We start from the raw sequence: 24,756 nt of genomic DNA on the forward strand, positions 1-24,756 counted from the left end.
GACTCTGGGAGCCCTCTGGGGATGCCCTCAGCTCTCCCTGCTGCTCACAGGGCTGTGTGTCTGTGCTCGAAGGGTGTCGGCACGGATGAGAAGTGCCTCATTGAGATCCTCGCCTCCCGCACCAACCAGGAGATCCACGACCTGGTGGCTGCCTACAAGGACGGTGAGGGCTGGGGAATGGCAGGGGAGAACTAAGGGGATCTCAGCTTCCCCAGCACTGAATTTTCCATCTTTCACTAGCATACGAGAGAGACCTGGAGGCTGACATCGTTGGGGACACATCGGGCCACTTCAAGAAGATGCTTGTTGTCCTGCTTCAGGTATGTCTGTCTGTCTGTCCAGCCTCGGCCAGCAGTGAGTGCTTCACCCAGCAGGGCTGAGCCCATGGCCATCCCACAGGGCGCCAGGGAGGAGGACGATGTGGTGAGCGAGGACTTGGTGGAGCAGGATGCTAAGGTGAGGCTCACGGGTGGCATCTGAGTAGGGTGGCATCAGGATGAGCCAGACCTGGGGCTGCAAAGCGTGCAAGTAGCACTCTGATTCAGGCTCTCTGCCCCTTCCCCATTCCATAAGGACCTGCTGGAAGCTGGTGAGCTGAAGTGGGGCACTGATGAGGCTCAGTTCATCTACATCCTGGGCCGGCGGAGCAAGCAGCACCTCCGTATGGGTGAGCACCTGCAGGGCTTGGGCACCTCCTCCCAAGGCCACCTGCATGGACCATGGGGCCTGACTTCTACTGGGGCACACTGCATGCTCCAGAAAGGACTGGGCTGATCCACAGGAGGGATAGGGATGTCCAAGCCACTGGAACACCATATCCACAGAGTGTTTTGTACCCTAAAGGGGTGCTGTTCCACTCCTGGTAGCCCCAAAAAGGCTCAGCATCCAACACTCTACTCTCATAACGCAGTCTTTGATGAGTACCTGAAGATTTCGGGGAAGCCAATTGAGAGGAGCATCCGGGGAGAGCTCTCCGGTGACTTCGAGAAGCTGATGCTGGCAGTAGGTATGGTGGTGCAGTTGGGCGGTGAAACCATCACTGGCATTGCCGGGGCTGCATGGTGCAGCACAAGCACCAGTGGGGTTGGGGGGGTGACTGTGCAGGGCAGGCTGCCATTGTCCCCCCCTTCACTTTGTCCATTTCCCCTGCAGTGAAGTGCATCAGAAGCACAGCAGAGTATTTTGCTGAAAGGCTCTACAAGGCCATGAAGGTGGGTACATCGCCCCAGCCCAAGGAAATCTCCCCTCACCATGCCAATGAGTGGCTGTGAAGCCAGGACTTGTGTCCTGGGACATCGGCTCTTCCCTACAAAGGACTCACCAGACTTGGGATTGAGGGAAACCCAATAGAGAGCCCCAAATCCAAGCACCCTTGCCAGTGTGAATGGGTTTGCAGTTCCAGGGCTTGACACAAGGGATGCTCCATTGCAGGGGTTGGGCACAAGGGATAACACGCTGATCCGCATCATGGTGTCACGCAGCGAGATTGACATGCTGGACATCCGGGAGGTGTTCAGGACCAAGTATGACAAATCTCTCCACAACATGATAAAGGTGAGGGCTGGGGAGTCCTGCTCTCCCAGTGCTGCCTCCCTCCCAGTGCTGAGCGTGGGGCAGCCCAGGCACCAGGGCTCCAGCTCGAGGGGACAGCTCAGGGAGCCCTTCTCCCTGTGCCATTCCTACGGCACCATCCTGTGACCATAGTGCAACCCTGCCATGCACCATCATCCATCTCTGTTCATCCTTCCAGGAGGACACCTCTGGAGAGTACAAGAAGGCGCTGCTGAAGCTGTGCGGAGGGGATGATGAGTAAGAACACCTGCCACCCCCTTTTCCATCCATCCTTGTCCCTCTGGGGCTGGGTACAAACCTATGGTTTGGTTCCCTGTGGAGCACCCAGCTGGGTCTGGTGACCTTGTGGTCCCCTTAACACTCCCACCACTGATGCCACAGTCCCTTCCACTTGCCCCATGCCCAGCACATGGTGGCTGTGGAACCCTGGGGATGTGCAGGATGGGGTGGCTGCAGGGCAGGGTGCAACTCACTGTCTGCCTGTCCTTGCCATCCCATTGCAGTGCTGCAGGTGAGTTCTTCCCCGAGGCAGCGCAGGTGGCCTATCGGATGTGGGAGCTTAGCGCGGTGGCCAAAGTGGAGGTCAGCACCCTCAGCCCCTGCCCCCAGCCTCCTCTGCTCACCGCCAGCTTGGGAACCGCCTGCTCCCTTCTGTCACGGGGCACAACCCGTGTCCCCCTCTCTACCTCTTGCTGTGTGCCTTCTTTCAATTCTTGTCTCTCTGATTTTGGGGCACAATGTCAGATCAGCGTAACTGTGCAGGGCTAGCCAGTCCTGTCCCCACTAACCCGTCTTTCAGAAGCCTCTCTCACTGAGGCAGCAGCTCCTGCATGTCTGTGTGATGCAGCCCGCACAGCCCCGGGGCACTCACCCCAGAGCAAGGGTACCCAGGGCACAGTTGGTGGGACCTGCATGTGGCTGGAGGTACCTAAGACACAGTGCTTTAGGGCGGGCAGAGAGATGCCCAGAGGGCTGGGAGCCCCGGTGCTGTGCTGGGAGTTGTGTAAGGACACTGGGCATGATTTATTTCTGTGCCCCTCTCCTGGCTCTCAGCTGATGAGGTCTCAGTGCTAGGGGATGGCAAAAAGCAGCACACCAAGACACAGGGCTGCCTGCCACCTGCTCCCCTCTGCTGCCTGGCTATGGTTTACCCTCAGATGGAAGGGGTGATGGTATTGGGGACATCCTCACCCAGCTCCAGGTGCTCGCACTAACCCACCACCTGCTTTGGCTTGGGCTTGCTGGGTGGCACTGTCCCTCCCTCCATCCTTCCTTCCTCCCACCCTGCTGCCTATGGGCAAATCCACACACTCTGTATCTCCACAGCTGCGAGGAACCGTGCAGCCCGTGGGCAACTTCAATGATGATGGTGATGCACAGGTGCTGCGGAAGGCAATGAAGGGCCTGGGTAAGTGCACCCAGCCCCATGCTGAATCCATGGGGAGATGCTCCCCAACAGATCCCGGGGCAGAAAACCCATGCAGGGCTGCAGAATAGCCCTGGGACAATAAAGCATGAGCTTTGTAGCTACATAAGCTCCTCCTCATGCACCAGTTTGCAGGGCATGACAATGTGCATGGCTCTATTGGACCCTTGGAGCCCCTCACCTGCATCTCTGCTGTCATTGCAGGCACAGATGAAGGGGCCATCATCGAGGTGCTCACACAGAGGAGCAATGCTCAGCGGCAGCAGATTCTGAAGGCCTACAAGGCTCACTATGGCAGGGTACCACTGGCTTCTCCTGTCCTGATCCATTGCTCTGCCTGTGTCCTTCCCTCCTCAATGTCATTTCCTCGCTGCAAGAAATCCTGCTGGGGCCTTCCTGGCTGCCTCCCTCCACACATTTCTCCCTGCTGCTGCATTGGACTGTCCCTGCAGAAGGAGCTGGCACACCAAACATCCCATTGCTTTTGCAGGACCTGCTGGCAGACCTGAAGTCAGAGCTATCAGGAAGCCTGGCCAAACTGATCCTCGGGCTCATGCTGACACCGGCGCAGTACGATGCCAAGCAGCTGAGGAAGGCAGTGGAGGTGAGTGTCATAGTGATGCCATTGGCTTCTGCATGCACAGACAGCACGGGTTTTGCTGCATGGACAGGATGAAGGCCTGGGGATGCTCTCTTGCAGGGCGCTGGCACAGATGAGAGCACCCTTATTGAGATCATGGCCACACGGAACAACCAGGAGATTGCAGCGATCAACGAGGCATACCAGCAGGGTATGGGATGGGACTGGTGTGGGAAGCACTCAGGCCCATGCATTTCTTTCCCTTCCACCCAAGCCCCCTTCTTATGGAACAAGAGCAGCAAGAGCCAGGTTAAATCCACAGCCCCTTCTGCCCCAGAGCCCTCTGGTTTAAAGCAGGCAGCTCTGTGTTCCCAGCAGAAAGACATCACAGCTGCTGGGCTGGTCCCCACCTCCAGGCATAGAGGCATCTGGAGGCACAAAGAGACCCCACGGGTGGGTCACGGGGACAGTGGGTGCTGGTGGCTGGCAGGGCTCAACTGTTCCCTTGCCCTCAGCCTACCACAAGAGCTTGGAGGACGACCTGAGCTCTGACACATCGGGGCATTTCAAGAGGATCCTCGTCTCCTTGGCTCTGGTATGGACAGCTCTCATGTGAGGCATGGTCCTGCTGCAGGTTGTGGGGATGTGGCTGTGGGCTGGGAGTGCCCTGTCTGTCCTCCCCTCACCTGGGACTTTCCCAGATTTCTTCCCCAAATCTCCATGATTTTTGCACTGACCCACAGGGCAATCGTGATGAGGGACCAGAGAACCTCACACAGGCGCACGAAGATGCCAAGGTGAGAAGCTCACAAGCTGTTTGTATAGGATCAAGGGCATTGCATCCTCAGGGCAACACATGGTGCTGGGGTTGGGTCTCTGCAAGCTGCAGGGAGAAATGGCAAGTGAAAGGATGTCAGCTGCCAGGACTGATTTCTGCAGCCCTGCCTGATGCGCTGGGTGATGCTGCTCCATGCACATGTAGCTGCTCCAGGGAGCACCCAGCCAAAGCTGCACTGTTCTTGTGAAGAGTGGCTGCTTTGGGGTTCCACAGCACACAGCAGTACTGAAACATGGATCTTCAGCTTCAAAAGCAGCTTTGGCTGCAGGAGGCACTCACCTCTTTGCCTTGTGCATGGGGAAGCACTGAAGCTTATGCTGCTTTGCACCTCACCAGTGCTCAGGATGCTGCCCCAAACCATCCCCTGGTCTTCACTGGGTGATGATGAGTCAAGACCAGATGGGGAGGGCTGAGAGAGCAGAATTGGGGTGCTGGGCCCATCACCTGGGGTCCTGTTCTTTCAGGTCGAGACTTCTCCAAAGGTGATGGAGAGCTTGGTGGCTGCAGGTCCTGCACTGCAGCCATATCCTGCTCCCTCAGGCTGCCTCCCCATTCTGCAGCAGGATGGGGCTGGGCTCTTCCCCTCCTTTTCTTCCCTTTGGCTTCATTTGGCATGTGGTGAAGGATGGGGAGGGGCCCCTTTCTGGGGCAAGCATCGCTCCTTGGGTCACAGAGCAAGGGGCCACCTCTCCCCAACCTAGCATCCCTGCCCCAGTGCATGCCATAAACATGGGGACAGTCGAGCTGCTGCCAGCAGAGGGAGCGGCTGCTTCGCTTCTGCATGCGCTAGTGCTGCTGCTGGTGCTGCTGCGGAGAAAGAGAGAGCCAGGGATGACGAGCACAGGGATTGCAGCTGGACTGCAGCTGTCCCGGCGCCGGGTGGTGTTCTGCTGCAAAGCAGTGGTGGCCGGTGTGCTCCACATCTGGGTTGCTCAAATCCAGCCCCAGCTCTGTCCCATTCTCTCAGTCCCCATTAGCCTGGGACCGAACTGGAGGAGGAGATGGGGGATTCTGTGATCAGCTCAGCCCTGGGGAAGCAAGGGACAGGTCATTTTATGGGCTTTTGATAGACTTCCCTCACATTGTCAAAGGAAAGCGAAAGGTTGTGCAGCACCTTCTGATCCTGTTGTCTTCCTGTCTCTCTCTTTCTCTCCACCAGGTTGTTGCTGAGACCCTGGTGAGTGCCTGCCCTATTGCTCCTCAGCCTTGTGCATATTTCTGAGAGCTGCAGTCCATGGGTGCAGGGCTGGGGCTGAGGGCTCCTGTGTCTGGCAGCTCTGAGTTCCCTGTGCACTATTGGTCATCCACCTCAAAAGATGGAAAGAATAACTCTTAATGACAAACATTCCATCTTTTTCATAAAAACTGGAGAACATCACTTTTTGTCAGACATAATGCGTGGTTGTGCAGCTGGGAACCTTCACATGTATGAAGAGCTGACTGCCATCTCTCCCCTCGCTCTCTCCTCCTCCCATAGAAACTTGCTGACGTTGCCAGCAATGACTCCAGTGACTCCCTGGAGACCCGCTTCCTCAGCATCCTCTGCACCCGCAGCTACCCGCACCTCCGCAGAGGTAGGACTGCCCTGCTCCTCCCTGCTGGGGGAGATGTGACACTGAGGGACATGGTTTAGTGGGCGCAGTAGTGATGAGTCAGTGGTTGGACTCGATGACCTGGGTGGTCTTTTCCAACCTTAATGATACTGTGATTATGATTTTGTCATCCTGTGCTGGATCCTGCCTGTGGCACAAGTGCTCTGATCGGTGGGTGGCCCCATGTCTCCAGCAGTGATGGGGAGGAGGCAGTGGGAGGAGATAGCATAGACCCCAATTGGGATGGTCGGTTGGGGTCACCCAAGCTTGTCCCATGCTGTCCAGAAACCTCCACATTTGAGGCTTGGGTCTCCTGGGGCTGGGACAAGTGCTTGGTGCTGATCTTTCCTCTCCCCATCCCAAGTTTTCCAGGAGTTTGTCAAAATGACCAACCACGACGTGGAGCACTCCATCAGGAAGCGGATGTCAGGAGATGTGAGAGACGCCTTTGTGGCCATCGGTCAGTGCAGGGCACCAGGCAGCAGCCCCTTTGCCTGCGTCCTCCCTGCTTTGGGGCAGGGGGGCTCACAGCATGGCGTGGGGTTGGGACATCTACAGGGCATCCTATGGGGCTATGCCTGCACTCAGTTTCTCTCCCCTCTGTGTTGCAGTGCGGAGCGTGAAGAACAAGCCAGCCTTCTTTGCTGACAAGCTCTACAAGTCCATGAAGGTACAGATGGGCTCTCCTAAGGGAACAGGGCTATGGGACCCTCTGGGATTCTGATTTCATCCCATTGTAGCAACGGGGCTTGGCCTCCAGCCATCCCCAAGGGAGCAGGACTGAGCTCATACCAGTTCTGGATTAGCAGAGACACAGGAAGCTGGTGTCATGCCAGCAGCGAGCCCTGCATATGCCTAAGTGGTGACCTCCAACTTGGGCTGTGCTGGATATGCTGAGAGGCTCCCGTGCCCCTCTTTCTGGGTTTATTTGTTCAAATATCCCTCCACAGGGTGCCGGCACAGATGAGAGGACCCTCACTCGGATCATGATTTCCCGGAGCGAGATCGACTTGCTCAACATCCGGGAGGAGTTCATAGACCTGTTTGACAAATCTCTGTACCATATGATCGAGGTAAGGGGAGGGAGGCACTCCACTTGACTCAGTACTTTTTCTGGCCAAGCCATAATCTGAAGATCTGGGGGCAGAGAGCACTGAGCCAGATGTCCTCTTGCAGAAGGACACCTCCGGTGACTATCGCAATGCTCTGCTGGCCCTGTGTGGGGGGGATGACTAGCAGGCCAGGCCAGCCTCAACGTCGTGTCTGAGCCAGCACATGCACACCCACCGCCTGGATGTCACCGCAGCTTCGGGGGCTTTGGGGGACGCAGGGGTCCTGCGGAGCACAGCTCGTTTCACACCAGAGAGCAGCACCGCATTGCGGGAGGGGGGCACACGGGGAGGGGACTCCATGGGGGGGATTACTGTCTGCCTCAGTGCAAATGCATACACAAATGTGCCACTAGCCCAGGAATTTATCCATATCAGAAAGGTGGTTTTAAATCTCATGAATAAAACCTTACTGTTGCTGACGTTGGGGTGAGACCTGTCCATTTGTTCATAGAATTGTTTGAGTTGGAAGGGACCCTTAAAAGCTATCTGGTCTGACTTCCCTGCAATGAACAGGGACACATACAGCTCAATCAGGAGCTCGGAGCCCCATCCAGCCTGACCTTGGGTGTCTCCAGGGACGGGACATCCACCACCATTTTAAGCCTCACACCCTTATCATCAAAAGGCTGTTAACCGCTGTGGGGCTGGCAGCAGTGCATGGATGTCACCCAGAGCTTCTGAAAGCTCTTCCCATACCTCTGAAAGCCCCTGGCAGGTTCTGTGCTGTTCCCCTCTGTGCTGTGGTCAGGGCTGGATCTCGTGCAGATGGGGCTTTCATAAACCAGAGATACACATCAGGCTCCATGGCACCCAGCCGTCCTCACACACAGCTTCCTGTGCTTTCAAGTTGTCAAAACAGCAGTTGAAATGCACATGCCATGCAGGCTACACCCCCAAAGAGTTTATGTTTGCACTTCCCCAGCTCCCAAGAGGAAAGAACTGGAATTTCCAAAAGTGGGAAATTCCAGCACTTTCAATTGTTTCCAAGTCAGAACAAAAAGTCTTAAATACCCACATTTTCCTCGGAACAGCCTGATGAGGAAAGGCTCACCTTCAAAATATCAAAGCAGCATTAGGAGTAATAATGCAACATTATTACAGTGTTTCAAACCCAGCTGAGGTCAAGCAGTAGCAACATGTAGAGGCAAACCACGGAAGCTGACATGCCTTGGTTTGGGGTTATTGCACTGAGCGTTCTCTTGATGTGTTCCTGTAAAACACCCCCGGTGACAAACAGGCTCTTCTCGAGGGTGAGCAACCCCACTGAACAATTTCACCTTCTATGAGATTTCATAGAACATCCCAAGTTGGGAAGAACCCGTAAGGACCACTGAGTCCAACTCCTCCCTGTAGGTCCCTATAAGTCCTTGCCTTCCCTATACATGTGCAGGGATGGGCCTCCACCCCACTGACCGCTACAAACCTGTGACCAACCACTCCATCACCCACTGGCTCTGAGCAGCACAGGACCACATATGAGCCTCAGTGCTGCCTCCAGCCCTGCTGAAGCCATTGCCAGCACCCCCCCCAGGGAGCCCACCTGACCCCCACATTCCATTTCCCCATGTTAGGAATTTCCCTGGCGCCCACTGCCAAAACAGTGAGATACCAGAGTCACACCGTGTTTGGGGACAGGGAGGGAGAGCAGGATGGGATTTCCTCCTCAGTGGAACACCCTCCCTTGGAAGAGATCTCTGGGCAGCTCCTGTTGCCAACAAGCCTTTGTCCTGCTTTCTGCACACAGCATTGCAGCAATCCATCTGCATCATCTGTTGCTGCAGCTGGAACAGAATGCAGTCAGCAACATTTGAATTGCTGGAAATACTTGAGCCTAGTTAATATCCTATTTAAGCATCAGATATTTAAACATTCAGCCTTCACATTGCTGCGGCCAGCAGCACACCTGGGGCTGCTCACAGTGGGCTGTGCTCTGAGAGAAAGCTGCAAACAGGACTGAACTCAGCAAATTGCTGCCAGTGCCCAAACCGATGGGCACAGAGAAGGGAAGGAAGCAGGAGAGCTGTGAGCAGGGCACGGCCCAGAGGCAGGACCCCGCCAGCCACCCACACTTAGGTCTGCAGCTGCCAGGATCAGGGACTCACCCCAGCACCCATCTGCTGCGCACACTGACCAGCAGCACTGGAGGCAAGGGCTCACTTCCAGGCAAAGCAGTGCTAGATTTCACAGGTTGCAACATCCAAAAAACCCCACAAGCTTGCATTCTGAGGGACTGGACCTCTGCCTCTGAGTCAGCTCCTGCAGCCACCATACAGCTTCTTAGCTACAAGAGCCCACCAGGAGCCACAACATCTGTGCATGACCTACAGATGCTGGTCTTGGTTCTTGGCCCAGCACTTCACACTGCAATTTCAGCGAGCCACTTCCACCTCTCCTGCAGTGCACCCCGTCCTCTGCAGGGAGAAACCCAGCCAGGGCCTGGCTTTCCTTCTTCTCAAGTCAAAGGAGGAAGAAACAGCTCTGTCACGTGCATACTGCTGAATGCTGTATCCCATGGTGAGAAGAGGCCGGGGAATGCCCCAGCTCTCCAGGCGCAGCCCAGCCTTGTGCTGCCTTCCCAGGACATGCTGACTGTTGACACATCTGCTTCTCCTCAGGCATTGCAACTGGATAAGAGAGCAAACTGGGGAGAGCAAAAGAGGGGAAAATCCCCTTTGTGTGAATTGTTGACCTTGCAAATTGAGATCCCAAATAATTCAAAGCTTAAAGCACTCAAGCAAATATTGGGAGCTCTTTGCACTTGTGTGCGTTTGAACCAGAAAAGCATCTCTGCAGCCATGGGAAGCCCATGAAGGCAGGGCATGTGAACCCACAGGTCTTCCCTGGGGTTTGCTGAAGTCTGCTTGGGTTCATTGGTCTTTGCTGGGGTTCGCTGAAGTTCACTCAGCTTCGCTGAAGTCCAAAAACCAATCAGCCTTTGAGTTGCAATGTGCTGAGTTTGCCTGGAAGCATTTAGAAGAGATGGATTTATCAGACACCTTGGACTGCTGGGTCAGTATCACTTGGGATCTCCAAGGCTGGATATGCACATGCTCCCACTTGAGTAGGCACAACCGAAAGGAAAGTAGCATTGAACTGAAATCAGCAGGAGGAAGGGGCAAGAGGAAAGCACAGAAGCAGTGAGAGTGCCCTCACGTGAATGAACCTCAGCTAAAGGTACTGAGCCTGGTCTTCCCCAAACAAAAAACCCTAGTATGCAAAAACATATCTCATAGCTACGCTCACATGCTTCTGAACTGCAGTTGCTATCAGGTGTTTGATGATCAGAGGGCTGCAGCACATCCCCTATGAGGACATAGAGCTGGGGCTCTTCAGCCTGGAGAAGGTTCTGGGGGTTCCTTACAGTGGCCTTCAGGACCTGAAGGGGCTTACAGGAAAGCTGGGGAAGGACTTTTCATAAAGACATGTAGTGACAGGACAAGGGGAAACCATTTTAAACTGAAAGAGGGTAGATTTAGACTAAATATTGGGAAGAAATTCCTTACTGTGGGGGTGGTGAGACACTGGAGCAGGTTACCCAGTGAGATTGTGAATGCTCCCTCCCTGGAAGCATTCAAGGCCAGGCTGGATGGGGCTGTAAGCAACCTGGTATAGAGGGAGGTGTCCCTGCCTACAGATGAACTAGATGATCTTTAAGGTCTCCTCCAACCCAAATCATTCTACGATTCTGTGGGTTTTCTCTCTTGTGAGCACAAAAGAACCAAGGGAATGAGGAAGAACCAGCAGGACCACAAGCCTCTGGTAACAGTCCTGTCCTGATTGCTGTTTTCAGAATGAAATTTGTTCTGGGCCAATCTGGGTTGGTGACCTCAGGCAGAAGTACAAAGAGCAGCTGGGGAAAACACAAAGGAAGCCAGCAGGCATCTATGCAGCAGCACAGTGCTGGAGAACAACCCTCTGCTTCCAGGACCCCCAGGCAGTCAGTGAGCCAGCTCTTGCCCCAGCAGCACACAGGTACAATGAGGCCACAGCTAAGGAGCTCAGGAACTGTATTCAGCTTCTAAAATAGCAACACAAATCCCCAGCACCAGCCAGCTCCAGACTTGGTTCTGATCATCTCAGTGGATGGCCACTGAGGACTCCCTGCAGTTCCGGCTTCTGCATCAAAGACAGCACTTCCCTGCTCTCCTAAATGGAATTATCCTCTTGTTTTGGCTCCAGAGACTGCCATACACAGGACAGAAATGCGTGTGGCACAACAGCAGCATCACAAGATGCAGCAGGTTCCCTGGGGAGAAGCGCCCACTGTTTGCAAACCTGGTGAAATCGCTCAGAAATCAAATGATGACGATGATGTAATCAGTTTCTCTAGTAGCCTCAAAGTGAGTCACAGCCCCCATGACACCCCCCTTTTGCTGACTAATACCTGACACTGCTCAGCGGCCCCTCAGCGTGGAAGGAATGGCACAGGAGAGCCCTTTAAGTGGTGCCTGGCTGCCTATCAAAACCACCCAGAGGCTGTCTGGGGCCTCCATCATGGGGAATTCCCCTTCTCCATGCCTAAAAGTAAACTCAGCTAGGCCAGCCTTCCTGCAGTCGGGGATCGCAGCACCCAGGACCGAGCACCCGGACCGACAGGCTCTCGCTCCCCGAGCCCCTCGTGCCCAGCCAGGTGAGTGGCAGGATGCTTCTCTTGGGATGGAGCGGAGGGGAAGGCGAGCAGCTTTTGGCTGTCAGCTCAGAGCTGTGAGAAATAGAAGAGGGCTTGGCTATTTATTGCAGGCTGGGACACTTTTATAAACAAGATGCTTTCTGGGTCCGTGGGATTTTGTTTAGCGCGAAAGCCAAGATTTCTGAGGGTTCACAGAACAGTTCTGGGTCTCTGGAGGAAAACAAGGAATTTGATGGAGAAAAAGGGAAATATGGCTTGCTCAGCTCTTCATCCCGTCCTTCGATGAGACCTTGGACATGGCACACTCACACAGCACATCAGGGTTCCAGCACCTCCCACAACCCAGACAGGCTTCAAGGGCGATGTCCTGCTCAGAGAGGAAAACAAGCAGGGCATTGAATTCAGTGGGAACAGAATTTGTTTTCTTTTACTTTTTATAACCCAGGCAGTGCCCCAAAAACCTCAAATTGCCAGGAAACAATGGAACAGCACAGAGCCTAGGAAGCCAGGATTGAGACAGCTGGAAAACAGCTCCAAGTGAAGGCCACCCTATGAGCACAGCAGGCCCCTACAGAAGGAGGACAGCTGCTTACAGCAGTTCCTCTGTTTATTGAATACCAGACACCTCCCTCACAGCAAAACCAGGACAGAGAACCAGGTAGCAACTTGGCAAGCCCCAGAGAACTGCAGAAGCCAAGAGGCGTTCCCTGCAGTCCTGCTCCTCCGGCTGATGCTGCTGTTAGCAAGCAGGCGACAAACAAAGCAGCAGCTCAGACAGCCTGCTGCTAATCGGTGCTGCAGCCAAAGGGCTGTAATCACTCCTCTGTAATTAGACTCACTGGGGAATTCTCGCTGCCCTGGCTGAGGAAGGACAGGCTCAGCGCTCACACGAGGGACGCCTGGTTCTGCGGCAGAGACCTGCACCAGCCCTCAGGAAGGCAGCGAGAAGCCATTTTGTCTCCCTGCAAGTCAGCTGAAAGGCTGAGGGCTCGGGCCTGTCTCTCCTCTCACAGAGAACCCCCCCCAGATGGAGAAAGGCCGGGACCCCGCACCCCTCAACGCCCCCAACAGCGAGGACGAGCAGCGCACAGAGCCCGTAACACAAACCTCCCCCCGCCCGCCATTACACCCCACTGCCCCAGCCGCCCCCACCCTCCTTCTTTATAGCCCGCACCGCCCGCTCCGATTGGCTGCGGCGCCTGTCCGTCATGCTGGGAATTTCCCGAGGGCGGGCCCAACGCTGCCGCGCCGTTTCCTCCTCCCGTGCTGGCGGCGGAGCGCGGCGGAGCGGTGCCGAGAGCCCCGCGGCTGCAGGTGGGCTCGTAGCGGCTCGGTGGGGTCGGGTTGGATGGGGAGGCGGTCCCGGAGGGGCACGGCCGTCCTCTGCTGGGACACTGAACCGACTTCGTCTGAAACAGGGCGGCTGTCGCTGCGTGCGGCGGTGACATCCCCGGGGCCGTCGTGCCGCTCGCCGTTGGGATGAACGTCTTTCAATGCGTCCGTCGCGCGGTGACGCCGTGCCTCGGTTTCCCCTCGGGGCGAAGCGGTGCCGGGGTGCATCTCACCGCTCCGCGTTCCCGAACACCCCAGGCGCGTCCATTCGGAACGTTCCCGTTGCTGACGGCCGGCGGGGCCGTGGGCTCCGGGCTCGGCGTGGCTGCGTGCCTCGCGTTGCCCCATCGCGGAACGCACCGCAACCCGGCATCGGGTTGCACAACAGCGGGGTTTCCCAAACCCCACGGCTCTGCTCACTGATATGGGCCTTTTGGGGCTGGAACACGAGCAGGTGCCGTGCTCTGCTGGGATGCTGTGCCGTGCCTACCCCGATTCTGGATTCCTGGTGTGCACGCTTTGCACCCCATAGCGCAGCAAACGCAGTGTTCCTCCCATAGCTCGCTATTTCCACCCTCCTGGGCGAAGAGGCAGCGCTGTGCTGCCGCGCGTCCTGCCAAAGTGCACGTTTGTTTACAGACAGCTGGGCTGTGAGAACAGACCTTGAGCACAGAGCACTTTGTGGAGGCAGGAAGGTTCCAGCAAGGCGAGCCCTTGGGAGCCTTGTATGTGGCTCTGCAAAGTGTACAATCAAAGGAGGGGGGGTTGGCACGCTTTGACATCCTTCCTGGCTCTGAAAGATGCCCTTTTGGCCCGACCTGTTTGGCACGGGGCTGTGGGCTGCTGCTTGCCAACAGCTGCTGCAAAACACCGTGGGTGGAGGCAGCCGAACCATCTCTTGTAGCACTGCAGATCTCAGTGCTTTGAGAACAACAATCCCTTCGCTCTGGGTGCCGGGGGGGGAACTTTGCTAGCACAGCTTTGCAGCCTTCTGCTGCTGGCACTGATTGCCATAGGAGCAGTGTGCTTTGCCCCAGTGCTGTGCAGAGCAGTGAGGGTGGCAGCGCTGAGCCTTGCTGGCTTCCTTGCTTGGTGAGAGCTGTGATACAGCTGTGTGTGACAGCCTCCAGGCTCTGGGGAGAGGAACAGAGCAGGCAGCACCAAGATGCTGCTGCAGCAAGCCTTGCTTTGCTGCAGGGATGGGGATACAAGCCAGTATCCTCCTGAGCATTTCAGACATCACAGAGGGGACGTGCTTTGTCTCCTCTTCCATTGCATAGGGACCTGGCAGCACCACAACCAGCCCATGGTTTCAGCGCTGCCTCACTCTCAAGCTACATAAACACCTCGGAGTCTCCCTGCCCACCCACTCTGTCATTCTCTCCTTTTGCTGAGCTGTGACCAAAATTCACCACCCCAAGGTTCCGCTGCCCCACCTGCACCCACAACCTGCCCATGGGCACCAAAACCCCAATGGTGATCACAGAGTCTCACAGCTTCTGCCTGCACCTTCTGGCACCTCTACCAATGGCCTTTCTGCCTCCCTGCTGGTGAGCATCCAGTGGCCAGCAAGGAGTCATGGAAAGACCTCAGTGGTTTGATTAAGAACAGCACACCCAACCTACCCGAAACCCAGCAGCTTGACTTGAGTTAGCTGTTGACATGTCTATTTTATTCTCTCTCCTACTCTGTTTTTAGTGAAATGTGGGATCTTCATTGCAAGTCTATACAGCTGTGGTTTTGATATGGCCATTGCAGTCTTTGAGATGGCCCTTGGATAGGGAAATCCATGTCAGAATTGTGGGTATTGGAGTTAAGCAGAGGCTGGAGGCTTTGGATTGTGTGCTTGGCCATTGTTGGATTTAGTGCTGTGGGTCATGTTGGGATGTTTCATATCATATCTCCTTGTGTACAGGGTCAGAGCAGGGGAGAGGAGGGCAGGGGATGTGGTGTGTGTGCCACTGAGGTGCTGGCTGTAGGAGCACAATGCTGGCCAGCTACTTTGAAAGCCCCATGCTTGCACCTGAAGCAGCACATGGTGACCACACAGTCCCCAGTCCAGGTCCCCAGCCTGTGTGTGCTGCTGTCCCCATCCTGCATGCTGCCCACGTGAGTGAGGCACCTGCCGTGCCATCTCCCTGCAGGGGACATGCCACTGCTGTCAGATGTGCTGTATGATAATCACCTCCTGACAAGGTGAGCGCTAATTGCTGCTCCTGCTGTGGATGCTGCCAGGTGGCAGCTGTCACCTAGGATGTCCCCTCCGCTTCTGGGCAGTCACCATCCTCTGTGACCTGGCCAGATGGCATGCGATGTGGGTACTGGTCTGAAATCAGGGCTTCCTCTTCAAAAATGCCCCCTAGGAGCCTCCATTCCCCGTTAGCTGGGCGCAGCTGCTCAGTGCCCTTCTGACTGCTGAGCTGTCACCTGCAGGGTAAGGACCACAGCTGGGCTGGGAACCTGCTCCCACTGCCACGAGTGCAAGGAGTGTGACTGGGACACCCACACATGCACGGCTTTTCATTTTCAACATGAGTAGCGCTTAGGAGCAGACTGGAAGGATTTGTTTTTTTTTTCTCATTTCCCTTTGTTTTGTTGACAATTGTTTGCGGAAATCTCTGTCTGAGGGGCTTTCCAGTACAATGTTGTCAGGCTCTGTGTGTTGCTTTAGTGCATTGTTTGTTTGCCCTGCTGCATGGATGGAAATTGTGACTTCACTGTAAGGTTCCCATCACTTCAACCACTTTCAAACCCAGCAGGAAAAAAGCTTCTTGCAGCAAAACAAAAGCCCAACCCCGGTTGTTTTCCTTGACTGGCAGCACTGCATGCAGGCGATGTCCCAAGCTGCAGCATCCAGCAGGGCCTCTGTCCCTCAGCAATGCAGGTGGTTGGGGCGGCGTGGGGACCTTTGTGTCTGCTGAGCTGTGATCCACACGGCACGAGGGCTGCCAGCAGTGCTACCACATGTGACAGCTCTCGTGGCCCTGAGTCACCCCGGTGCTGTCACTCGCACAGGGCGGGCGCGAGCGGAGCGTGCAGAGCGCAGTGCCTTCACCTGGTGCGGTGCTGCAGTGGGGACTGCGGTGGCAGCCGGGGCAAGAGGGTGACTTGCTTGCTGTTCCTTGCAGGGATGCCGGGCTGGGAGGTGGGCGGCTGAATGGCGGCCATGGAAGGGAGGGGACCCTACCGCATCTACGACCCTGGCGGGGGCACGGAGGAGAATGGATCCACGGCTTTCGAGCGGCTGATAGAGGAGAACGCCCGGCTGAAGGAGAGGATGCAGGGGATCAAATCCATTGGTAATCACTGCACGGTGGATACCAGACCCAGAGGATGGGGTTTGGTTTCTAAAAAGCCTCAGCTTTGCAGCCTGTGCGGCATTCATGAGTCTTTGTACCATGGGATGTGGAAGGACTGAGACCTTTCTAAGCTCCTGGGGTGTTTTGCAGTTGTGCCACCCCCTTTTCCTCTTTATCCCCCTTCTCCCATCCACCCCATATTTTGCTTTCAGTCCCATGACTCAACTTCTGCTTTCGAGTCCTTCTGCTTCAGCAGCTGAACTTCCACCTCCTTCCTGATCCCAGTCTGTCATGTCCTTGCCTGGGGCTCATGCTGTTTGGTGCCCTGAGGCTTGCAGCCTTGACTGTACATTACCCAGGCTTAAATTGGGTTCTTGTGGGAGGTGTACAAATGTAGTGCTGCTGTTCCATCTCCTGGAACCAATCCTCCCTGCATCAGTATGAGGAACCTGCAGCTGTGAGCCACAAAGACAGCTTGGCCCCAGGATTTGGTCAGGAGGAGATGTTGTTGGGTAAAAACAGACCTCATACCCAAGCAGGGGCTGATGGCTGTGGCTGCAGCAGTGTGGGTGCTGTGGGTAGGGGGGAGTGTCCTTGGGGAGTGCCCTTGGTGAGCACCTTTCTGCTGCTCCCCAGGAGAGCTGTTGGAGGAGTCTCAGGTGGAGGCATCCAAGCTGCGGCAGAAGGCAGAGGACCTCGTGAAGGACAACAAGATGCTGATAGCATCGTCCGCTTTGGAGGAGCTGGTGGAAACTGGAGGTTGGAGATGGGATCTCATTGAGCAGAGGGAACCTGACAGCCCAGGAGCTGAGCTCGGGGCAAGGCAGAGGGTGTGGAGGAGGTCTGATGTGTGCCTTTTCTCTCCTCCTGCAGTCGCTGGCCCCGAGCACAGCTCTGCCCTAGCTGCCCCAGGCAGTGCCCAGCCGGACACAGGAACACGGAAATCCCCAAGTGTGAGTGGTGAAAGTGGGGCTGAGAAGAGGGGGGGTGCAGCAGGGGCTGTGCCACTCCCAGCTGGAGCTGACCACACTGCTCCCATTGCAGGGCTCCTCATCAGAGTTTGAGGTGGTGGCTGCAGAACCACAGGGCTGTCCCCAGGACAGTGGCAGAGCGGTGAGTGTTGGGATGTGGGCAGGAGGAACTGCATGGCCCAAGGCTTCTTACAGTGCACAGTGGGCTCGGGGGCAAGGCGAGCACCGGTGTGTCAGAGTGCTGTGACAGTGACAGCGACAGCCCAAGGAGCTGAATGCTTTGGTGCTCCCCTCTCAGAGCCAATGGGAAGACCAGCACTGTGCACCACTGCTGGCAAGGCCTGCCCCAACCTGGGCACAGTGTGTGCTGTGTGCTGAATGTCCCCGTGGCTGCCGCTGTCACCTCCATCTGCTGCAGTTCTGTGTGCTCTGGAAGGGAAGAGGGCAGGGACAGTGACTCCAGCATCACAGCCATACCCTGCCTCACCGTGCCATCCCAGCGGCATGCCCTGCAGCACTCCCTCCTGGAGCAGTTTCAGTTTATCCCTGAGCACAGGGCACAGGGAGGGGGGGGGACAGCTGTGACAGGAAGGGATGCCTGGGGAATTCCCGAGGGCAGTGATGAGTCAGTGGGGCTGGGAGTGGTGCCGTGAAGGTGTGCCATTGTGATTACAGCACAGAGTCAACCGGGTCAGGCTGTGTTGTGCCAGTGCTGCCACAAGTCTCCTAGGTGATGGCACAAAAAGGGAGGATGAGCCCGTTGGGGACACCCCCTGTGTGTAGGTGGGGATGTGCCGTGACGCTGCAGGGTGCGCCCGATGCGTGCTCCCCAAGGCAGCGTTAAATCCCACGGTGTACCAAGGACACACAGAGCCCTGAGGGGAGGACGAGGGGAAGGAGCAGAAACCCTGAGCAGAGAGTGATGCAGAGCTTCGTGCAGGAGCTGGAGCCGCTGCCCCATGAGGATGCCAACCTTCTGCCACAGCTGCAGCAGCTGGAGAGCACACTGAGTGGCTGTGCCCGTGAGGCCAGCAAGGACCAGGTCTTTGTGCGCATGGGCTACATGGCCTCCGAGCTGAAGCGCCTGGCCTCCAAGGTGCACAAGAACGAGCAGAGGACGTCCTTCCTGCAGGTGAGTGAGGCTTGGATGTTTGTTTTTCCACTTTTTTTCCTTTTTTTTTTCATTCTGTGGAGTTTGGCGGCTGGGAATGACAAAGGTTCTTGTGCCTGGTGGACATCCAAGGGGAGACTAGGGGTGGCAACCCCAGTAAAAGCTGTGTGCTGGGGGATCCTCACACTGCTGTCACTCACCTTGCAGACTCTGTGCGAAACACTGCACACAGAGAACAAGGAGCTGCGAACCAAGCTGGAGAGGGACCTGGAGCAGAGGAACCAAGCGCTGGAGAAGCTCAGGTGAGGGCAGCCAGCATGGGGGGTGGGTGGGGAGGCAGGATGAGGCACCCTAGAGGTTTTTCCCCACTGACCCCAGGGGTCTCTGCTTGCAGGTGTGAGAACCAGGAGCTGCGGAGGATGGTGACCCTTAGCAACCAGGAGAGCGCAAAGAGAGAGGCAGCCGAGCAGCAACAGGTGTGGGGAGAGCACGGACCTCGGGCAGGGCTGGGCAGGGGGCAGGCAGAAATCCCCATGGCCTCATCTCAGTTCTCTCCAGTTTGTCTCAGTAGGACTGGTGCAACTCCTCAGGGTGTTGAGGGGTGAGGTTGGTGGTGGAGAGGAAAATGGCTTGCAAAAGCTTGAGGTCACTGTGTGTGCACTTGCAGCAGAGCGGGGTGGTAATAGAGAAGGCAGCAGGCAGAGGAGAGCTGGAGGCCAAGGAGAAGAAGGTGAAGATCCTGGAGCACCAGCGCCGGGAGGTGAGGATGAGGCTGAGACTGAGACACAGCCCATAAGAGGAGCAGGATTTGGGCTGCAGGGGCACAGGGTGCACTCCTGCAAACAGCACTCTGTATCCACAGCTGCTGGAAGTGAACAAGCAGTGGGACCAGCACTTCCGAGCCATGAAGCAGAAGTATGAGCAGAAGGTAGGACTTGGGGCTGTGCTCAGGTTGCACACATCTGCTGGGCACATGGGATGCTCAAATGAGACCCAGCATGGAGAAGGGGCTTGAGGCCATCCCAGCATTCCCATTCCCTGCTGGCAGATGACAGACCTACACCAGGAGCTGGCCGAGGCGCGGCGGGCACTGACTGAGCTGGAGTCAGAGAGGGAGCAGAAGCAGAGGGATTTTGACCGCAAGCTGCTGCTGGCCAAATCCCGGATCGAAACGGAGGAGGCAAGTCCTCTGGGAAGAGCAGTAGGCAGTTGCCAAACCCATCGCCCTTCCCTGGCTGACTCCATCTCTGCAGGCAGAGAAGGACCGGCTGGGCATGGAGGTGCGGGACCTGCAGCAGAGGATGCGCTTCCTGCAGGAACAGCTGGCGCCAGTCACCAGGCAGAGGGAGTACCAGGAGAAGGAGATCCAGCGGTTGAATAAGGTAGGAAGCTGCAGAATGGCCCCTGCCACCATTTTGTTGCAGTGACAGTATCAGACGATGCCCATCCCATCCCCATCGGTTCTCCAAGGATGCAACCCCAGAGATGTCACCCACTTTAACTTAACTTCTCTCCCTCTTCAGGCACTGGAGGAGGCACTGAATGTCCAGGCCTCCCCCCCACCCATCTTCGCTGGCACTCTGGAGCCAGCTGGGAAGGTGCCACCACAGGAACTGCTGACCCAGAATGAGCTGCTCAAGCAGCAGGTAGGGCCAGAGGGGTGGGAGGGAGGGCAGAGCAGAGCGTCCTGTGGTACTTCACCAGAGGGACAGTAATGGTACCAGGTGTGCCCAGGACTTGGCACAGCCACTGCGGTTGGGGTTTATAACACAGAGACCAGGTGCACCCAGTGCTCTGCCTTCCACCAGGTGAAAATCTTCGAGGAGGACTTCCAGAGGGAGCGGAGTGACAGGGAGAGGATGAACGAGGAGAAGGAGGAGTTGAAACAGCAGCTGGAGAAGCTGCAGAAGCAGCTGGCCATGTCCAACAACCAGGTGAGCAGCACTGCACCCTTCATGGACGAGTTGGAGATGCTCATCTCCTGTGTCGCAGCCTCGTCATACACCTCAGAGCAGGGATGAGCAGGGACAGGGGGGACAGAGAGGTGGTTTTACTGCTGCTTATCCCTGCCAGAGCCTAATGCAGGGGCTGAAGTTTATTAAGTGGGTGGCAGTGCCTTCCCATCCTGTCTGGCACAGAGATCTCTCAAGCCCAGCTGTGCCCGTGGGGAGAGGTTTAGGGCTCTTCTCTCTGCCTCTTGCACTTTTCCTGTGAGTCTGCTTTGAGCACGGCAGCATTCCTTGCCCCAGTCTGCACTAACCCCTCCTCACCCCCAGCTGCGTGCCTCTAAGGATGACTGCCAGAGAGAGAAGGAGGAGAAGGAGAAGTTGAAGAAGATGCTGAAACAGCACAAACAGGTGGGATGGTGAAAAGCACTTTCTGGTGGAGGGCCTGGCACAGGAGAGGGCTGGGACTACTCTGGGCTGTCCTCAGGCTCTCACCATCTCTCCTGGCCTCTCACAGGCTTCTGGAGAGAGGCTGCACCCTGACCCAGTGCCAGGACCACTGGGCCCCGCGTGCCCTGTGTACCAGTACCAGTACAGCCCCCCCGTGCCTCACCCCATGTACCATGGCTACGACGAATGGCAGCAGATCCGCTACCCACCAGCACTGCAGGGCGAGCACGCGCCGGGACAGAACTTCCACCATTATCCCCCAGTGAGCACAATGGGGAACACAGAGCAGGTCTGGGGCTTGTGACGCACATGTACAGTCATTCATCGATCCCATTCCCATCTCTTCCAGCCGGAATACCCCTGGCGCCCGCCCTGTGCTATGGCCCGCAGCCAGAATGCCACGGCAGTGCCTGGGGTGAAGCCCGTCCCCAAGGACTTGGGTAAGGCTGAGCCCGGCGCCTGGGCAGGGATAGGACGGGTTAGCTGGAGGGGTTCCCTTCAGATCCCATGGGTTTGGGCATCCTGTATCATAAGGGGGAGTGGGAATGGGTGGTGGGGGGCTGGATCCTGATGGTGGCATCTCCCTGCTGTCCTGCATCGCATCCCCCTGGGGCCCTGCAGCACGTCCCAGCCTTCTGTCCCCATGTCACACATGGGGTGATGGCTGAGGAGCGTGCTGACTCCACGCTGTGTCTCTTGTGTCCCAGACCAGGCAGGTCCTGCGCTGCCGTGATGCCGAAGAGCGGCGTCGCTGTGCTGCGATGGGGGCTGATGGCAGAAGAGAAGCAGGATGTGTGTGTGTGCCCGTGTATGTAGAGCTAGGACCTTCCTCCAGCTGATTGCTCGCTGTATCTGCACACAGTGGATGCACGCCTGGGGCCAGAGAGGCCGCAGTGGTGGCAGAGGGATTGTGGATGGCATGGCCATCTCATTCCACCTGAAGGATTGGCATTGGGATCTTGAGCCAGGAAAAGGAGCCGCGCTCCCTCTGTTCCTGGAGCATCTCTGCCAGCGGTGGAGCATCTCTCCCCTCCTGGTGCTGGGAGCACCTGTGGCCAGATGGATCCCGCACCGAGAGTGCTTGGTGATGTATTTATTTAAGGACTGGAACTGAATCTGTTCTCATTCTAAAAGTGTGTTTTCGCCGGAAGAGTCTCAGTGCAGTACTCGAGGTGGGAGTTGTCTCAGACTGTTTGCCCAGATTGATTCAGATGTAACCACGTGTCCAGAGCAAAACATGAACCCGCTCACTGCGCAAGCGGTCAGCATTCATTTATCTGAGCCCTGCCCAGCCCCGGGCTCAGCCCTATGCATCCCCCGCTCCCTGGAGCCAATCCTGCTCCAGAAAAACAAAGCTGCAGGGGAAAAAATACAGCCGTCGGTGTCATGCGCGTGCCAGCAGCAGCTGTGCTTGTTTCTAGGTGCTGCTCGGCAGCGTTCCTCCTGCCTGGCTGCTGCCTGTTATTTTTCCCTTCTGTGCTCTGGACTGAAACCCGAGCGCTTGCCCCGCTCTGTGACCCGGCATGAGGGCAGCCAGGAGGAGGCTGGGCTCAGCCTGCAGAGCTCAGAGCCGTAGTGATAAATGTGTGTGCTGTAATTAATAAACACACAGAGATTTCCAGCTGGAGACACTCCACTCTGGCTGGGGGGGGGGGGGGGGGGGGTGTAGCTGTCATCCCCTTGGGAAGCACTGACCCCATCCCATAAAGCATCCCACCCTCTGGTGGTGACAAGCAACAAGCAGAGCAGTGCGGTTGCAGAGCCTTTATTTGGCATTGCTGTGGGGTTGGAGCACTGGGAGTCGGCCCCCAGGGCTGAGAGAGGAGCACATCCCTGCACAGTGCGGGCAGCCTGAATGCACTGAAGGGCTGCACTGCACCCGGGCAGGATCAGGCCGAGCCCACCCCATGGTGGGGGCTTTCAGGCCAGGCCTTCATGGAAATGTCATCCTCAGTTCCCCAGGGCCAGGTTGGGGGCTGCAGGGGGTTGAGCTGGGGGGGCTACTGGCCCCGCTGCTGCCGCATGTAGGCGATGATGTCGTTCTTGACGGTGGCGATGTTGGCACGGTGGTACCAGCGCATGATGGGCACCCCGTCAGCGCCCACCAGGAACTTCTCAAAGTTCCATTTGATGTCGTGGTTCCTCAGTGGCTCCCAGAAGAGGTTCTTGGGGTTGCCAAACTCCTCTGCCACCGGAGGGCAGGAGTTCTGCAAAGAGGGAGGGGATGCGTCAGTGCTGCGTGACCCCCAAAATCTGGGTGCTGCCCTCCACCCTTGGCACAGCACCCACCTTCAGGAAGCTGTAGACCTTCTGCTCCTTGGCCCCGTTCACATCCCCTTTCTGGAAGAGTTGGAAGTTGGGGACGAAGCCACCTCCTGGCCGCACGTACCTGTGGGGGACAAGGGGACAGCAGGCGGAGGTGTGACGTGTGGGAACCCCAAACTTCATCCCCAGGATGGACAAGGAACGCTAAAATCTCATCTCCAAGTTGGGCAGGGGACCCTAAAACCTCATCCTCCAGCTGGGGATGAACCCTCCCACGTTGCCACAGCCTTTCCATACCCCACCGTTCTCATCCCCAGTACTCACTTCAGTGCGGGGAGGATCTCAGAGTTCTGACCAGGCTCCTGCTTCCCAAATTGGTTGGAAGGGAAGCCCAGGACGACAAGTCCATAGGGCCCCAGCTCATTTTGTAGTGCATTCAGTTCTGCAGACAAAGAGCCGGGGATAGGTTAGGTTAGGAGAATCCAGGCCCTTTGCATCGCTGTCACCCCATTCCCAGTGCAGGGCAGGTTGGGGACCTTACCGAGGTACTGCAGGGTGAGCCCTCAGTACGTGGCCACGTTGACAAAGAGCACCATCTTCCCCGCATACTTTCGGAAGGGGATGTACTCGTCCCCATCGATGGTCAGCGCCCCGTAGTCATAGATGGTGCCCCGCACGGAGTCGTAGCATTTCACCTATGGGGAGCAGGCTGTGGGGCCGGGCTGGGGGCCGTCACTGTGCCACGACAGCGCTGGCCACCACGTAGGACACGAGGGACGTGTCACAGCAGCAGAGTGGGTGCCGTATGGAGGTGCACGCACACGTGCAGATGTGCGCAGACCCATCCTACGGGAGCGGCTGCTGCAGCGGCGGGGATGTTTACCCGGCTGCAGAGTCCCGGGAAGGCGAAAGGGGGGCCGCGCCACAGCGGGGATGAGAACGGCTCCCCCCCCCCCCTCCCCGGCGGACGCGGCGCCGCGGACGGACGCACCGCGGTGACCGAGGGACGGCCGCGCTCGGAGCTGCGCGGTGAGGGGGTTAACGGGGGGAGCGGGCGGCCGTGCCCACCGAGGTGCCCGGCACCGTAGGGGGCTATTTTAGGAGCTGGCAGGAGACAGAGTCACGGGGAGCTTCGCCGCCCCGGGCCGTATCCTGCCTTCCTCTGCGCACACGGCGCTGGGAATAGCGCCCAGCCCGGGCAGCACAGCGGGGACACAAAGCTCTGTACCCCTCCCTCCTCGGCACTGCCCCACGCACCCTTCCGCTGCCCCCCACTCCTTACCATCTCCCTCTCCTGGCCCTGCCCCAGCGGGACGAGCCCGGCCAGCAGCACGGCCAGCACGCAGACGGCTCGGCACCCCATATCGGGGGCGGGCGGGTGGTGCGGGGACCCCCGGGACGGCGCACGGAGGGGTTTCGGGCTCACCGCCTTCTGCCCGCACCCGGTCCGGCGCCGGGGAAATAGCGGCGGGGCCGCGGGGCCGGGCCAAGCGCCGGCGGGGAGGAGGGGGGGGAGAGGGCGGGGGGCCGCGCCGTTAACCGTGTGTGCGCCCTGGGGCGGGCGATGCGCAGCCGGCGGGGCATCGTGGTTTTTTGTTGTTGTTGTTTGTTTGTTTGTTTGTTTTCCCTTTA

The 24,756-nt window shown here is 57.3% G+C and overlaps 3 protein-coding genes across 8 annotated transcripts in view; 2 read left to right on the forward strand and 1 right to left on the reverse strand.

Moving 5' to 3' along the window:
• Positions 1-7,423, forward strand: part of LOC125699990 (SPARC) — a 123,152-nt gene extending 115,729 nt beyond the window's left edge. For 2 of the 4 annotated variants that reach the window (XM_048960094.1, XM_048960093.1), the window contains exons 6-26: positions 73-163; positions 241-320; positions 400-456; positions 574-667; positions 911-1,006; positions 1,153-1,211; positions 1,432-1,554; positions 1,751-1,809; positions 2,076-2,154; positions 2,899-2,980; positions 3,203-3,297; positions 3,489-3,602; positions 3,699-3,789; positions 4,094-4,173; positions 4,322-4,375; positions 5,576-5,593; positions 5,894-5,990; positions 6,373-6,468; positions 6,620-6,678; positions 6,959-7,081; positions 7,185-7,423. In XM_048960094.1, coding sequence (XP_048816051.1) covers positions 73-163; positions 241-320; positions 400-456; positions 574-667; positions 911-1,006; positions 1,153-1,211; positions 1,432-1,554; positions 1,751-1,809; positions 2,076-2,154; positions 2,899-2,980; positions 3,203-3,297; positions 3,489-3,602; positions 3,699-3,789; positions 4,094-4,173; positions 4,322-4,375; positions 5,576-5,593; positions 5,894-5,990; positions 6,373-6,468; positions 6,620-6,678; positions 6,959-7,081; positions 7,185-7,244 — 1,707 coding nt within the window. In that variant the 3' untranslated portion in view covers positions 7,245-7,423. The remainder of the gene's footprint in view (positions 1-72; positions 164-240; positions 321-399; positions 457-573; positions 668-910; positions 1,007-1,152; positions 1,212-1,431; positions 1,555-1,750; positions 1,810-2,075; positions 2,155-2,898; positions 2,981-3,202; positions 3,298-3,488; positions 3,603-3,698; positions 3,790-4,093; positions 4,174-4,321; positions 4,376-5,575; positions 5,594-5,893; positions 5,991-6,372; positions 6,469-6,619; positions 6,679-6,958; positions 7,082-7,184) is intronic. The other 2 variants (XM_048960091.1, XM_048960092.1) reach the window with 2 other exon arrangements.
• A 4,204-nt stretch (positions 7,424-11,627) lies between these two features.
• Positions 11,628-22,480, forward strand: TNIP1 (TNFAIP3 interacting protein 1). Of its 3 annotated transcripts, none has more exons than XM_048960557.1 (18): positions 11,628-11,750; positions 16,211-16,381; positions 17,018-17,140; positions 17,255-17,334; positions 17,426-17,494; positions 18,293-18,484; positions 18,671-18,765; positions 18,858-18,939; positions 19,131-19,223; positions 19,326-19,391; positions 19,512-19,647; positions 19,721-19,845; positions 19,987-20,109; positions 20,272-20,397; positions 20,740-20,820; positions 20,927-21,121; positions 21,209-21,299; positions 21,567-22,480. In XM_048960557.1, the coding sequence occupies exons 2-18, from the start codon at positions 16,240-16,242 to the stop codon at positions 21,590-21,592; spliced, it is 1,845 nt and encodes a 614-aa protein (XP_048816514.1). In that variant the 5' UTR covers positions 11,628-11,750; positions 16,211-16,239; the 3' UTR covers positions 21,593-22,480. The 3 variants fall into 3 exon arrangements, with proteins under 3 accessions (XP_048816514.1, XP_048816513.1, XP_048816515.1); XM_048960556.1 differs by lacking the exon at positions 11,628-11,750 and adding an exon at positions 12,956-13,064; XM_048960558.1 differs by lacking the exon at positions 11,628-11,750 and adding an exon at positions 12,956-13,064 and having other exon boundaries at positions 19,134-19,223.
• Positions 22,481-22,608: 128 nt separating this feature from the next.
• GPX3 (glutathione peroxidase 3) lies at positions 22,609-24,599 on the reverse strand. The gene is made up of 5 exons (XM_048960560.1): positions 24,407-24,599; positions 23,666-23,819; positions 23,449-23,566; positions 23,149-23,248; positions 22,609-23,066 (listed from the first exon to the last, which is right to left on the reverse strand). Exons 1-5 carry the CDS (start codon positions 24,485-24,487, stop codon positions 22,860-22,862), a joined length of 660 nt encoding a protein of 219 aa, XP_048816517.1. The 5' UTR covers positions 24,488-24,599; the 3' UTR covers positions 22,609-22,859.
• Between the last annotated feature and the right edge of the window lie 157 nt (positions 24,600-24,756).

The sequence above is a fragment of the Lagopus muta genome, chromosome 14, assembly GCF_023343835.1.
Source record: "Lagopus muta isolate bLagMut1 chromosome 14, bLagMut1 primary, whole genome shotgun sequence".
Classification (NCBI taxonomy): Eukaryota; Metazoa; Chordata; class Aves; order Galliformes; family Phasianidae; genus Lagopus; species Lagopus muta.